At 38.7% G+C, this 15,472-nt stretch overlaps 2 protein-coding genes across 2 annotated transcripts in view; one reads left to right on the forward strand and one right to left on the reverse strand.

Moving 5' to 3' along the window:
- Window positions 1-3,842, forward strand: part of LOC110062301 (immediate early response 3-interacting protein 1-like) — a 4,064-nt gene extending 222 nt beyond the window's left edge. Inside the window, exons 2-3 of the mRNA XM_020769172.2 lie at window positions 1,414-1,512; window positions 3,191-3,842. Of these exons, the coding sequence (XP_020624831.2) occupies window positions 1,414-1,512; window positions 3,191-3,246 (155 nt within the window). The 3' untranslated portion in view covers window positions 3,247-3,842. The remainder of the gene's footprint in view (window positions 1-1,413; window positions 1,513-3,190) is intronic.
- Window positions 3,843-6,253: 2,411 nt separating this feature from the next.
- Window positions 6,254-11,715, reverse strand: LOC110062302 (uncharacterized). Its single transcript, XM_020769173.2, has 2 exons — window positions 11,473-11,715; window positions 6,254-10,641 (listed from the first exon to the last, which is right to left on the reverse strand). Exon 2 carries the CDS (start codon window positions 10,623-10,625, stop codon window positions 6,669-6,671), a length of 3,957 nt encoding a protein of 1,318 aa, XP_020624832.2. The 5' UTR covers window positions 10,626-10,641; window positions 11,473-11,715; the 3' UTR covers window positions 6,254-6,668.
- Between the last annotated feature and the right edge of the window lie 3,757 nt (window positions 11,716-15,472).

The raw sequence follows: 15,472 nt of genomic DNA on the forward strand, positions 1-15,472 counted from the left end.
ATTTTAATCAGATCATACAATGTACATGTACTATCCAGGTGTTTCAATTACGTTTGTGAGAGTGTCAATGGATATATGTACTTAACTGTAGTCATAGCTTGTAATCAGCTGAAAAGAAATATTCAGCGCTAAAGAAATTCGTTGTTCTCGAAAATTAATCCAAGAATGAAAGTTTACACAGTACATGTGACCACCTCAGAATATACATGTACATTGTACTTGATAAACAAATTTTCATGTCATCAAGTAATGCAGCATGTTATTTTAAGCTTTGATATTGATCCAGTTTTAATACCTCATCCAATTTTCTTTTCATTAATTTGATAGTCGTGCGAGGCGTTGTCTTAGACTGGCTGACTTTTCCCTTGTATTGCTCACAAGTTTCTTTGTTACTTTTAAACTGGAAACTGTTTGCCCTTCACCTGCTCTCAAGTGCAAGCTAGCTTGCTTTCTTACCTAAGGGCTTGATATCAAGAATTTTGCCCATGGTAATGACAAAGGCCAACCAAAAAAACCTAAATCTGGGAGATCACCAAATATTTTACTTTGTTGACCCTAATAACAATTTGTGAAAGAAGAGCTCCGCTGATTCCACCCCCAAAGTGCATCAGATATTCGAAAAGTTTTCCCCAAACTGTGAGAAATTAGCCAAAATAGGTGTGAAAAATGTTTTTTAAGGATTTTCCTTTATATTCGGGAAACTTGGTGATTCCCGGACAGGAGAGTTGGCTTAGACGACACTGTAATGACAATACTACTGTAGATCAAAGCATGCGTGTACACTGTGTCTTGTTTTTATTTATTAAAACTATAGCAATATTAATACTTCCATGAAATTCTGATAATAAGTCTGTCACTGGTCTGTGTAAATTTTTTGTTAGAATACTGCATCTGGTCAGGCTTGTATTTGGGAGGGACATGGCATCTGAAATAGGTGCACAAAAGAACCATCTACAAATTATAATGAGATGAACATCACACTGTATCTTGATTGTAATGACTTTATGACCACTTGTACTTATATCCGTGAAAATAACTTGTACCTGTTTTTTAATACTTGGGTTGTAAACTTAATGCACAAATTTTAACTCTTCTAACTTCAGAGTTATAAATGTGAGTACTGCACAGACTGTACACAACTGAAAATGTACGATGTGCAGTTCCAGAAAACATTCATACTCCCCCCACAGAAGAGATTGGAATTTCTTGGGGGGTGGTTGGGAGGGGGGGGGGGGGTTTGTGAGACCAAACCATTTAAAGAAATGTATGGGGCTTAATTGGAATGTCCAGAGGGGGGAGGGGGGAATGGGGAACTTAGGTCTTAGGTATGGATATTTTCTGGAACTACACATTGTACAAACAAAATAACTTATAAACATCTTTATTAATACTGTATTGTAACATTTTTTGTAGTTGGTTGGGGAACTGACCAACTGTCAGGATTTGGAGAAGATAGAGGAACAAAACATCAAGTCATTAACCTTATTCATTCTGTTAGGACTGTCATGAGAAGTAAGTAAAGTAATGTCTTAGTTCTTAAATCATGCAAGTCATATCCTGATTTCCCAAGCCCTTGATTACTTCAACCTACTGGTATCTTGAACATAAGTCATTTCCCTTGGATTTTTTTACTGTGCATAAGTTACTCTCCCCCCTCCCCCCCCCCCCCCCCCGCCCCTCCCTGTTATGAATGTCACACTCCCCATTTCTTGAACCAGTTATGGTTCTAGAGATGGCTGAGCATTTTTTTGGCTGAGGACAATAGCATCTTAGTTTGAGCAAAAAGCTGCTTAACTTCAAATCCGTGGTTTTACACGTAAGTTTCTTTAGCCTTTTGCCAATGAAAGTAATTATTACATGTAGTTATTTTTTTTGTGTGTTTCTTGACTTTGTGTTTTCCTGAAAACCAAAAGAACATACATGTAATGTTATCAATGGCCAAACTGCCAAACATCTTAATTTCTGAAACCCTATCTATCTATCTACTGTAGTTTCCGGGCTCGCAATTTTGTTGCACAGTACCATTGTTATAATGTCTTTCACATTTTCACGTCAAATTCCCATCAAATTCCCAGGAAGTTTGAGGCCGCAAAAACCAGAAGTGACATTCAGTTTTTGTGTTGTAGAAATCAGTCCCCATACATGACCTACCTGTTTATAACAGAACTGCTGTAATGGCGTCTCATCGAGCAAATGGTGTAAGGTTGTTTATACGTTGTGTTGTTTGGAACTTTAGCAGGATTTTGCCTTTACATTTTCAAATCTCCACAACAAGTAGGACACAAAATTTTCCAATTTTCATTTCTTTATTAATTTAGGTGATAACTGGTCCCAAAGTTGCGACTGCTGAAGAAATTTTAGTTACAAAGGGAGAAAACTTAGTCGCAAATGTGACTGATACAGTCGCATTGTAGAGCCCTGAGATGGGGAAATACTGTACAGTAGAGTGCATATGCTCATGTACTGTAGCTTTGTATAAAGCTTGTTGACGGAGCATTGCAGACTTAATTAACATGCTGAAATGGCTGAGCAAGGCTTCTGGGATCCTTAGGTTTATTAGGTTGTTTTGGACTGAGGTGCTAGAAGTATGCTATCACTGTGCACTGTCTAGTTTCATTGGCATTTCAGCCTGGTCAATACCAAACAAACTGAAAATCACACGCAAGTTAGGGACTGTTGTGGAGATGTAAAAGAAATTTGTGCAAAAACAAAAAAAGTACAGCCACCATATTGTCTGGGATCAAAAGATTCATTAAACACAAAATATCAGCCAGTGGCTAAATTATGCAATAAACCTCTACTTAACAAATTGATGTTAGTTTTTTATGTGTCTGTCCTGTTATTGATCATGAGTTTTGTCGTAACATTGTCAAAGTTGCTGTGGATCCACGAAGCGATAGCCGAGTGGATCTGCAGACTACTTCGACAATGTTATGACCAAATTCGTTTTCAATAACAGGACAGACGCATGAGAAACTGACTCCAGTTTGCTTTTTACGATAACAAATTGTCAAATTGTCCACTCTCGCTCTTTGAGGCATTGCATAAATTATGAATTCATGTGTCTGTCCGTTTATTCACAATGAAAATTTGCCAATGAGTGTGCGAGAATATCTACAGTTATCGTAAAAAATGTTGCTGTTTCAATATTAATTAATAACACTCTGTTACTTTTGTTTTTGTGTTTCAGTTCCTCTAATATTGCTAAACTCGCTGACAATACTGCTACTACTGTTGATGGGATAATATCACGTGCAAAATGCAACAAAACTATATACATTTTAATGACCTCAAGAGACTCAATTTGTCAACTGCTACTTGGTATGGAAATCATCAGCAAATTGTACAGCGACCAAATGGAGGAACGTGCATTCTTAGTTTCTACCCCTTCCTCTGAACATATCAAGAAACAATACCAGAATTTACTACCAGGAATAAAGAGTTCAAGATTAATGCCACTATTGTAAATGCATAAACAAACCACTTGGGTTGTATCGTGAAATAACGCAATCACAAGAGAAGAGTTTTTATCTGTTAATTGACTAAATGCATGGCATTTGATGTCAACTAACATTGTATTCAAACAAGTTGACCCCCGCCTCCCCCACTCCATCCCCCCCCCCCCCAAAAAAAACCTATATTATATTTGTACATGTATATGTATCTGGCAAAAATAATGCTGTTTGTCTGATTATACTTGAATAGTTTTACAGTGCTAATGGGCTGGAAAAGGTTTCCACTTGCCTGTAAAGAAATCTGTGAAAACCAGTGGGAACCTTTATAAATAGATATTTAGAAACGTGAGATTAATGAGGCTATTAAACAAGGTTAGGAACTTTGCAGCTGTGTTTTCTTGTCGGGTCGATTGCCTATTGCAGTAGACAGGACAAAGTCGTTTAGTTCTTAGCCCCCTCCCTCCCCCCCCCCCTCCCCGCGCAATTGCAACATACACTGTACATTGTACCTCTATTAATAGAATTCTTCATGGCCGTGTTTCTAACAAGTTACATGAAAAAACACTCGATGCTGTCAAACTACTCGCCTTTGGCTCTTTTCAAGCTTTCCCAAACTTTCACGAGTGTTTCTACAAGTCGATGGTAGCAGAGGGAAAATAATTATTTTCTATTTCTTTTAGAAAACGTTGGAAAAAGGAATACCACTCGTTAAAGGGGCTGGGTCACGCTATTTTAGGTAATTTTGTTTAATTTTGTTAATTACGAGTTCTAAACGTCAAATTGGCAGAGCAGAAGTCTTTCATTTGCAAAATCACGGCCACATAACAACTGAGAATGATTTTCCAGCTGTGTCAATGACATTTTGATATAAACTGATATATAATGGTAATTGAACTGAGTGGAGTGCAATTTGGTCTGAAATCATACGCGTGATTTCAAAATCGAACGAGCGCGCAGTGCGAGTTCGATTTGAAATCACAAGTATGATTTCAGATCAAAATTGCACGACATGAAGTTCAATTGCCACTTTATTAGATCCATTTTGAAATCGCACAATTTTATCGCCTTAATTTTTAGACTTTTGGTGTATTGTTCCAGTAGCCGGTTTGTTAAAAAAAAAAGCGGAACCGGAAACGCCTTTACGTCTCATTTAGTATGCAAAACGATGTCATGTGACGAAAACTCATCCGAGCATGACAAAGAAACAAGCGGTTTTGAAGTCAGAACGAAAATAGTCTGCTTCAGGTATAAAAGTTCAATTCTCGTCGGTTGTATGAATGATGGAAGGTCTTTCTTTCTTCTGTGGTTGAGGCTGAGACTTTTCATTGTCTTTGGAGAAGGAATTTGAAGGTGCATCCTGCGTAATTCTGCGATGGATTTCTTTTGAGTTGTGAAACTCCCTCGAGTGCACGATGCCCAGTGGATGGTACGTTTTTTTTTTCTTTCATACCGTTTAATGGCATGATTTTAAGGGAGTCCAGCTCGTTATCATCTCCGTTTCTTTTTGTGACCTCGGCGAAGGACTCAATACTCAGGACCTTGTCAAGTTCTTGCGGCGCCATTTGTTTCAAGATATTTCCAAGATGGCGGGACTAACACCAGCTTCGTAAGACGTTCATTCATTCACTGTTTTGTGGAGCGGGGCGTATTTTGACTATGTTTATTCACAGCGACAGAGTAGAGCTCTTTTGTTGCTTCGTTTGAAACTACCAGAAACCTGGAAACATCTACCTTCTTGAGATGGCCCTGAATTTGTTGTTGAGTGGTTTTCGTTTGTTTATGTTTCACTGGACTCGGTATCATACGGATTTTGAGCAGATGTTGAAGAAAAATCGCCAAAATATCGTCAAAATGGACACTGAAAGTTGGAAACTTCCATTAAAGTTGGTGTTCAGCCTGAAGGAGCTGATAATCGTCATTTAGAAACTGTAATTAATTACATTCGTCAAGTTTTTTGGAAAAAAACACACAATAACAACAGAGTTTTGGCAATACTAGTTGCTAAATTATCCACACAATGGCTTTTTGCCTTTCATTTTCCTGAAATTTTATTGTTTACTTTAAACTAATATTGAAATCTGATTTGTAGTTTTGTTTTACTGTCCCATTCTCAATGGCTGAGAAAAAGATGCGATTTAGAGCAAAAAATAGTGCGATTCGTGAATAAATCGCACCATTGAGAGCCAATCAGATTGCAAGGATAGCCAGTGATTTCAAAATGGATTTAATAAAAATTTGAAAAAAGGTGAGTCTACGTTTATCAAATTTACCCAAATGTAATCCATTTTAATCCTCGCCAGTTTTGTCCATCCATGTCCCTTCTTGGCTTTTCTGTGTTTTGTTTGAGATCTTCTATAGTTTTGAACCGTTTTTGTGATATTTTAATTAATTCTATGACCATTTGATCAGTGCTGAAATTGCCTAAAATTGGGTAACCTAGCCCCTTTAACGTCTTGTCAATTAATTTCGATTAAAATGTAAATTCTCTTTGCTCTCACTCTCGTTAAGTCCATACTGTAGTCGAACTGGTTATGCGGTTTTACATCGCGCACTTTCTTACAGTGGTTTTCTAAATGTTGTCACTGACAGTGAGTAAAACGCGATAATAATACATGCATGAATGCTACATTTGTCGCGATAGTTAAAAGACAGAGTTCGAGTCTCAATCTGTCATAAAACACCAACAAGTAAAGCTTGTCAAGTTCGCTATCGTGAGTAGGTCAGATTGAAAAGCCATCAATTGTTACTTACACTTAAAGAGAAACAGTCTACATTAAAAAAATTATATTTTCCTGCTATAGAACCATGCTTAGAATTTAAAATAATTTCCTGTACTCAGAGCGCAATATCACTGTTTTAGAAAGTGGAGTATTTCGTTCGCCTCAACCTAGACTTTCTCAAAGCCCGTTTCCGCTAGATTAGACTTCGTCGCTCGCGTCTCGCGACTTCGTCCCTCGCTTCTGCTTGCTCGCTCTCTTTTCGCAGTCGACTTGTGGCAAGTCTAGCCTCAACCGAACTTCATGTGGCTGATGACGTTCGGTTGAGCCGAATGAAACATTCCATTTTTTAAAAGAGAAATAGTCTGTTTTCCCTCTCTAATGTAGTTATACTGAGGCTAGAGGCTGGTAGACTTCTTTACAATCTATTGGACTGAATTCAATTTTGAATTGCTTTCCAAATAACAATCCATTTGTTCCTTACTGAAATTTGCGTTTATCTTCCAAAGTGAAAAGTCACGTCATCTCCAATCAGCATAAAAGGAGCCCACTGGGTCACGTCAGAATAGCCGTTAGCTCTCATCCACCTCATGGCCTGGTGAAGAGATTCACTGGCACTTTCACCACGAACAAGGTGATCATAGAAACAGTTCATAAACTGTTCTGTCGCGATGTCTTGAATGGCCCACAGTGCCACCAACACTGAGCGAGCACCAGAACCTAGGAACGCTCGTGCAATTCCAACAACTCCCTCTGCTCTGACCTGCCCTTGGCCGCTGTGACAACAGCTAAGAACCACCAGTTTAGCTCGGAGCTGAGCACTTGAAATTTCAGACATTGTCAATAAGTAGTCTTCTTCTTGAGGAGTCTTGTTGGTAGGACGTACGGGGGATAGCGCTATTTCGCCTCTTTCAGCGTTACCGTGCGCGGCAAAGTGTATAAGACTCACTGAATGTATCATCTGAAGAACTGCCTGCTTGGTTGCGTTCCCTGCTAGCAAAGGCTGAACACCCAGCAGTCTTCCAATCATTTCCGCTTCCTTCCCAGCACAGGGCAATCGTGATACGTTTCTATAAACTCCCTTGTAAAACACTTGACCAACCTCAGGATCACCCACTATCAGTGCACCAGTCTGACTGTGATAGTCTTCAGGACTGTTCTGAATTAGCTTGAGAGTTGTCAAAGAAGGAACTATGCGGATCCTGAAAGTCTCTGATAAATACTTCCCACTTTCATCTTTTAACGCTGCAAATGGAACTTTGTACAAGGCGCGGTCAGGCACAATGATGATTTCGCTTTCCTTGAGTAATTCAACCGTGGGAGCGATCATCATTTTGTAGCAAAGGGAAAGACAAGGCTTGGACTCTTCGTTTTCTTCATCTTCTTCAACAAGTCGTTGGCCTGCGAGGCTGCATTCCTCGGATGAGTTAGGGTTAAGTTGAATGTCATTTAACGATCGATCTTCGCAATTCTTCTCTGGCAACAAACCAAATGTTCTGAAGTTTTTAGCAAAATATTCATCAAATCTTTCCCCAAACATGCTTTCATCTACCTCTCTTCTCAGGGAATGGATGACGCCGCCGGTTTCGAGAATCCACAGATACATACTCTGAGCGTGATAAGAAATGTAAAGACATGTGCAGTTACTTTCTCTCTCCATCACCTTTTCAATACCATACCACGATTTGGGATTTAGGCCGGAGATCTGTTTTTCCACGCAATACTGCGCCGAGATCAAGTCTACTAGGGCTCTGGCCCGTTCCAGCTCAACAACATAGAGAGCCTTAATTGGAAACCCTGCATCAAAAATCATTCTAGAGAGCCACTTGTAGGCTAAATCGTACTCATCTGTAAAATAAATCTTGAATTGGTCGTTGTCTCCAAGTACACTTCGCAAATCCTCGCATTTTTGGACGCTTGGAAGGAGATATAAAAACGCTTCCTCAATCTTTCCCTCTGAAAACTTCAGCAAGGCAAAGTTATAAAGGGTTTTAACTTCCTCTTCACTGTCTCCAATGTCTCTGCTTATGAAAAGTGCTTTTTCAAGACACTGCTCAGCCTTGACATAGTCTCTGAGAGATGTGAACACAGTTGCTAGGTTTCCATAGCATGCGGCTTCACCCTGTCTGTCTCCAATTTCTTTTTTAATCACAAGTGCTTTCATGTGATATTCTTCAGCCTTGCCATATTCACCAAGGGATTTAAACACGGTTCCAAGGTTTCCGTAATCTGCAGCCTCTCCTCGTTTGTCACCAATTTCAATTTTGATCGCCAGGGCTTTCTTAAGATATTCTACAGCCTTAGCATGTTTACCAAGAGATTGAAAAACGGCTCCTAGGTTTCCGTAGCTTGCTGCTTCTCCTTCTCTGTTACCAATTTGTCGTGTAATTGCAAGTGCTTTCTCATCGAATTCTATTGCCTTGTCGTGTTCACCAAGAGATTGAAACACTGCTCCTAAGTTTGTGTAATCTCTTGCTTCTCCTTCTCTGTCGCCAATTTCTTTTCTGATGTTGAGCGCTTTCTCAAGATATTCGTTAGCTTTGAGGTATTCACCACGAGAAAGAAATACATTTCCAAGGTTTCCGTAGTCTGATGCTTCTCCTTGTCTGTCGCCAATTTCTTTTCTGATCTCAAGTGCTTTCAAAATTTCCTTCTCAGCCTGGACATATTCACCAAGAGACAGAAATACAGTTCCAAGATTTCCGTAATCTGCTGCTTCTCCTTGTTTGTCACCAATTTCTACTCTGATGGAAAGCGACTTCTCCGTGAATTCTTTAGCCTTGGTATATTCACAAGTTGAAAAATACACAGTTACCAGGTTTCCGTAACATGAGGCTTCTCCTTGCCTGTCCCCAATTTCTTTTTTAATGGCGAGAGCTTTCATGTGATATTCTTCAGCTTTTCTGTATTCACCAAGGGATCTGAAAACAGTTCCCATGTTTCCATAATCTGCTGCTTCTTCTTTTCTATCACCAATTTCCACATTAATCACGAGTGCTTTCTCGAGATAGTCTCTAGCCTTGACATATTCACCAAGAGATTGAAACACTGTTGCTAGGTTGCCATAACATGATGCTTCACCTTGTCGGTCGCCAATTTCTACCATCATAGCAAGTGCTTTCTCGTAATATTCTCTAGCTTTGCTAAATTTACCAAGAAATTGAAATACATTTCCCAAGTTTCCGTAATCTGTGGCTTCTCCGTGTCTGTCACCAATTTCTTTTCTGATCGCAAGTGCTTTTTCGATGAATTCTTTAGCCTTGATATAATCTCCAAGATGTCGAAACACATTTCCCAAGGTTCCGTAATCAGTTGCTTCTCCGGGTCTGTCACCAATTTCTATTCTGATCGCAAGTGCTTTTTCCAGGTGTTCTTTAGCCTTAATGTACTTACCAAGAGAGGTAAACAGAGTCCCTAGGCTGCCGTAATCTGCTGCTTCGCCACGTCTGTCACCAATGTCTTTTCTGATTGCAAGCGCCTTCTCAAGACACTCTTCGGCCATCGCGGGCTTCCCGAGGGATAGAAATACATTCCCTAGGTTCCCGTAATCAGATGCCTCTCCATGTTTGTCACCAACCTCTGATCTGAGAGCAAGAGCTTTCTCAACGTGCTCTTGAGCCTTACCATACTGGCAAAGGGATTTAAAAACAGTTCCAAGATTTGCATTGCAGGAAGCTTCTCCTCTTTTGTCGCCGATTTCTTTTGTGATACTTAGTGCCTTCTTAAGATACTTTCCAGCTATGACATATTTACCAAGCGATTTAAACACAGCTCCAAGGTTGCCACAACACGCGGCTTCTCCTCGTCTGTGACCAATATCTTCCGTGATGGCAAGTGCTTTCTCCAGGTACTCTTCTGCTTCGACATACTCACCAAGAGACAGAAATATCGTTCCTAGGTTTCCATAACACGATGCTATTCCTACTCTGTCTTCAATTTCTGTTGATATCGTAAGGGCTTTTTCAATATACTCTTTAGCTTTAACATATTCGCTAAGATGATAACACACCCATCCGAGTCTCTCGTAGACGTCTGCTCTCCCTTTCTCGATTCCAGTGTCTTCAACTATGCTGATTGCTCTCTCATAAAGTTCTTTTGCGTCAACATATTTACTTTGCTGAAGATAGATGCTTGCCATTGCCTTGCTCAGGTTGCATTCGTTTTTTCTGTCACCCAATTCGTGGTGAATGACAAGTAGCTTCCTGCCATATTGAGCTGCATTTGTGTGATCATGGATAATACAAAACGCCACGAACAGCGTAGAGTATACTTTGTTGTAAATTATCTTGACGAATTCTTCATCAGGAACGAGTTTGCTAGCTATGTTGTCGAGAAGAATCAAGCATTCCTTAGATAACTCGATAGCGTTTTTAGCACGATAGGTGTTGAGCAGGAAAGTAACCACAATCGACCCAATACACAAGACTTCAATAACATCTTCTATTACACTCATGACGCCGTCTTCTTCTCTAGCAAAATGCAAATAACAACAGAGATGTTATAATCACAAGATAAAAGCACGTATTTCTGAGTTGCCTACATGTTGATTGATTTCGTTTGATTACATGCAGAGCTGCAACTAACGCCTAATATGGTTAGGATGCGTTGCAGGTTAAAATGATAAAACCCTCGACCCTAGCACCTTTGAAAATTCTTTCTGCATGTTTAATTTTCAGTGCATTATCAAAGAGAGTCTATCGATTTTTATGCTGTCATACTTTTGTTCCGTGACAGGAAGACGACGAATGTACGAAACTGAAATTTGCAGAAGCTAATTTGACTTAATCATAGATTACATCATTACTTGTAATTCGGTTCTGTTGAATGTAGTTTCAATTATCCGGAAAATAAAGTCTGTCTCTTTTTGCCAGCTTTGAAATACCCTTCTCAAATCCGAGATTAATAATTCCTCAAGTTTAAACAAAGGAAATCATGACTGTGACGTTGTTTGGAAAGCTGAAGATAATTAGCAGAGATTTTTACGATTTTATTTCTCCGTTTTCTCCAGTTAATTAGTTTTAGTTTCGATCGAGAACATATATCAAACACTCAAGACGGTGAAGCACATTTCCAACACCTCGAAGCTCGACAAAAATACTCAACTTTTTTCTCTCTGATCTCGTAGTTGATATGTTACTTAGCGTATCTTTTTTTTTTTTTTGGTTTTGAACATTTTTTGCACAAATACGCAATCCTTACATTATTTACAACACAGTACTCTAATTTTTACAATTTGCTACTGCCTCTGCAATACTCTACTTTAAGGAACAATACTTTCATTACTTCCTTAATGTACCTACCGTTTGTAATGACAAGCTAGACTCGGGCTCGGAAACGGGATATATAACCTACAAACTTCTCCCAACCTCACGGATTTCACAATGAAATAAAGAACTCAGTGTTATTGGATTTAATACCGTCTGAGCTAACTGACATCAGGTTCTATTTCTGATTTGCTTAGCGAATAGTCAACGAAAGCAAAAATGAAAAATGGCGCTTGATGTAATTAAATCCAACCTATCACGGGCGATTGACACGGTAGCTTACTGTCTAATCTGAAGTAACTTCAGTCCTCAGGTCTTCAAATAGTATTGTTGTCGATTAAGAGGATGAAGAGTAAGAGAGTTAATCTCCTATATAAACCTTATTCACAAGGTAATCTCGAATTCAAACAGCTTATTTTAAGAAATATTGGCCAAATTCTTATCATTTCAAGCCGTCTACAAAGCTTTTGTACAAAAACAGACTAAATGCTCAGTTCTCGTTAATTTGGACTATTGCCTTAATTAAAATGCTCTTGAACAACATTGGCGACCTTGAATGACCTTCAGTAGGTTTTTGATTTTCCAATTCTGATGCAAATTAGTGACCACGTAATTTTTAAGGCCTACGCAGACAATTCCTAGTCATGAGTGCGTCGAGATGTAAAGGAAAGAAGGCAAAACATTGTTGACATGAATGTTTTTACTTTTCCACAGGATACCTTCTAGTTCAGGATTGTATTGGGACACAGGCACGGATTTTGATGGATACTTATGCTCTCATCATGGACTCTTGTGGACGCCTTAGGACAAAAACATGACTCTAAATCATGGCCTGTGACTTCCTATCTACCTGGTTCGTTAGGTAAAGACTAAAGAACAAGAAAAATGCCAAAAAAGATCTTAAGCTTTTTATTTTCAATGAAACAAGAAAACAAATGTCGTCTCAACCTGGTCAAGACTTCGACTCAGAAAATGATCAATTATCAAAACTATAGTTAATAGAGGGAATGGTTATGGAACTTAATTGGCAAAGTTCGTTGTTGTATTTTTTTGCTAGCTGTTTTGGGGTTTGACCCTACACAAAACTTGGCAAAATACAAAAGGTGGTTATGTGTGCTCAAACAACTAACCAATAGAAGTGATTGCGATTATGTAATTCATGCATAGTCAGTGAGCATAAAACAAAAGATGTGCAAGGTCGAGGACCTTCCAACATAAATCGTAGCGCGTTTGCTTGTTCCTTTGATGTTTACCGGGCTTCTCAACCATTTCCCTCTATTAACTATGTCAAAACTAAAGCTAAAAGAAATCCGTGACATTCACTGAGAAGAATGAAGATTTCCAACTTGGTAGCTCACGGATTCATGTTACTGAAACCAGAGACTTAATTTGTTGTCAGTTTTAAAAGCATTACTTAAATTTTCGGAAGTCCCTTTTTGGGAGTAAATAACGTTGATCCAGATCATCCGCTTAGTTTTAATCCTGCAGATTGAAAACACAAAAATCTTATCAAGCTGACAAAAAGATCTGATTTGTTACATCAATTGTACAGGAAGACAACTAAGGCCTGTTACTTTGACTCAAGGGCGTAGCTAGGGGGGATCCTGAGGTCCCCGTGACCCCGCAAACAACCTACAACAGGTGTGGAGGTCGACATGACAATCTGGTGAGTATCCTCACTTTGACACAGTCTGACCCCCACCCCTCCTCCTTTGAAAAACCCTGGCTACGCCCCTGCTTTGACTTTCCAACAACGTCTGCAGTGAATGTTTGAACATACGATATCAGGTTTGCATTCAAAGTATTTATTTGTAATTGAGTTTAGGAAATATTGTATGTTCTATTTTCCTTGATTATTGTAATTACTGCACGAATGGCTCACTTCAGACTTGGTTTGAATTGTGAGCTGTTGAAGAAATTCCTAAAATGGGTAGACACAGTAAAATTTTATTATTCGTAAACTTGACGTGTATCTGAAATTAATGTTAGTAATGATTTTAACAGTTTTCATGTTGCAAATATGAACTTGATGAAGATGAAAGTTTGTAAGTAAGTTATCATTTCAATATTATATTGAATAAGAATAAACAAAAAATATTGTAAACAATAAATGAGTCTTGTGTCACTTGATGAAAAAATTGCCTGGAAACTAGTGAAGGTGACGGGTATCTCTTTTAATACATTTGACTACGTAGGGTTGCCGACACGGAAAAACGTTCTGCACTTTTAAATAGGGTCTGGAAACAACTAAAACTAAAACTGCACAGAAATTTCCCCCGTAAAGACTTTTTTACAAATTCTTTGACTGCGCCGACATTTTTCCGCTAAAGAGGTAGTTTAAATTTAAAAATTCCAGGCTCCCTTAAAAAGTGTATTCTACTTTGCGCCCAAAAGTCTTCAATTTTTTCATTAAATATAAAACCATTTATATTACCAGAAATTTTCCAGCCAAATATTTCTGAATCGATAGTAAAATAGTCGAAAGCAAACATATTCAAATTGCTTTTTCTTAATGTAAATGTAAAAAATATCGAAGAAACTTACGCGTTCTTTATTAGTAACTATTTATGAAGGATCAAGTACAAATTCGTTGGTGTTTGCTTCAAAAGATATACTTTTAGGCCCTCTTTATCAGAGCGTAACCAATATGCGAAGACCTTTAAAAGGATGTAGAGTCTAAGAGCAACGAATGATTTAACAACCGACTTGAAAAAGGCGTCATGACGGAAGATGAAAAATTATTTTAAAATCTCCATAAAGTTCTTCTTTCAAATTGTTGGAGATTGGCACAGAGCTAAACTTTGGCCTAAGGTTTTGGCAGCTATAAAAGGTTTCCTAGGTCTGCGAGTTACTATCGTTAAAAGAACCGAAATCCTTAGAGAGTCTATAAGTTATGACTCGCCAATCTCTTTCAGGTCTGACAATTTTTGTTAATGGCACATTTGTAAAAGCAAAATTAGTTTGTCGGTAACACCTATACTGTTGTTTCACATTATTTAGCTATTACATTTTCTAACCTGGTTCCGGAGTTCCCCGGAAGACCAAACGCTTACAAATCTGACCTGCTGTGCGGTTGGAAGGGCATATATACGCTCCACGCCAGTCGCGAGACTCCGCTTTTTTTTTTCTTTCTCGTGTTAATTTTTTAAACAATCTTCTTTTCTTCCGTTTAAGATAAGTTTAAAGTGGAAATGATTTTGAAGAAAGGGTATCCAGCCTTAGTTTCCGTAAAAATGTCCGGCTAGTCATGCCTTAATTCTTCGTTTGAATTTGTTGGAAGTTTTGCACAGAACTAAACTTTAGCCTAAGCCTTGGCAGCTTTAAAAAGTTTGCTAGGGCTGCGAGTTATAAATTACTGCAGACCCCAATCTCTTTCAGGTCTAACAATTTTTCTTAATGGCACATTTGTAAAAGCAAAATGAGTTTGTGAGAAACACCTATATTGTTGTTTAAGGTATTTAGCTATTAAATTGTCTAACCTAGTCAAGGAGTCCCCCGGTAGCCCAATGGGTTACGCATCTGACCTGCGGTGCGGTCGGAAGAGCATATATACGCTCCACGCCAGTCGGGGGACTCCGTTTTTTTTTTTTTTAGCTACCTTTTCTTAATTTTTTTTAAACAATCTTCTTTTGTTCCGTTTAAAGTAAGTTTGAGGTGAAAATGATTTTGAAGAAAGGGTATCGTCCCTAGGTTTCCGTAAAAATGTCCGACTAGTCATGCCTTAATTCTTCGTTTGAATTTTTGGGAGTTTTGCACAGAACCAAACTTTAGCCTTAGCCTTGGCAGCTTTGAAAAGTTTGCTAGGGCTGCGAGTTATAAGTTACTGCAGACCTCAATCTCTTTCAGGTCTGACAATTTTTCTTAATGGCACATTTGTAAAAGCAAAATGAGTTTGTCAGAAACACCTATATCGTTGTTTAAAGTATTTAGCTATTAAATTGTCTAACCTAGTCAAAGAGGACCCCGGTAGCCCAGTCGGTTACGCATCTGACCTGCTGTGCGGTCGGAAGGACCTACATACGCTCGACGCCAGTCG

The sequence above is a fragment of the Orbicella faveolata genome, unplaced genomic scaffold, assembly GCF_042242905.1.
Source record: "Orbicella faveolata isolate gen_17 unplaced genomic scaffold, um_ofav_v1 contig_26, whole genome shotgun sequence".
In the NCBI taxonomy this organism is placed as follows: Eukaryota; Metazoa; Cnidaria; class Anthozoa; order Scleractinia; family Merulinidae; genus Orbicella; species Orbicella faveolata.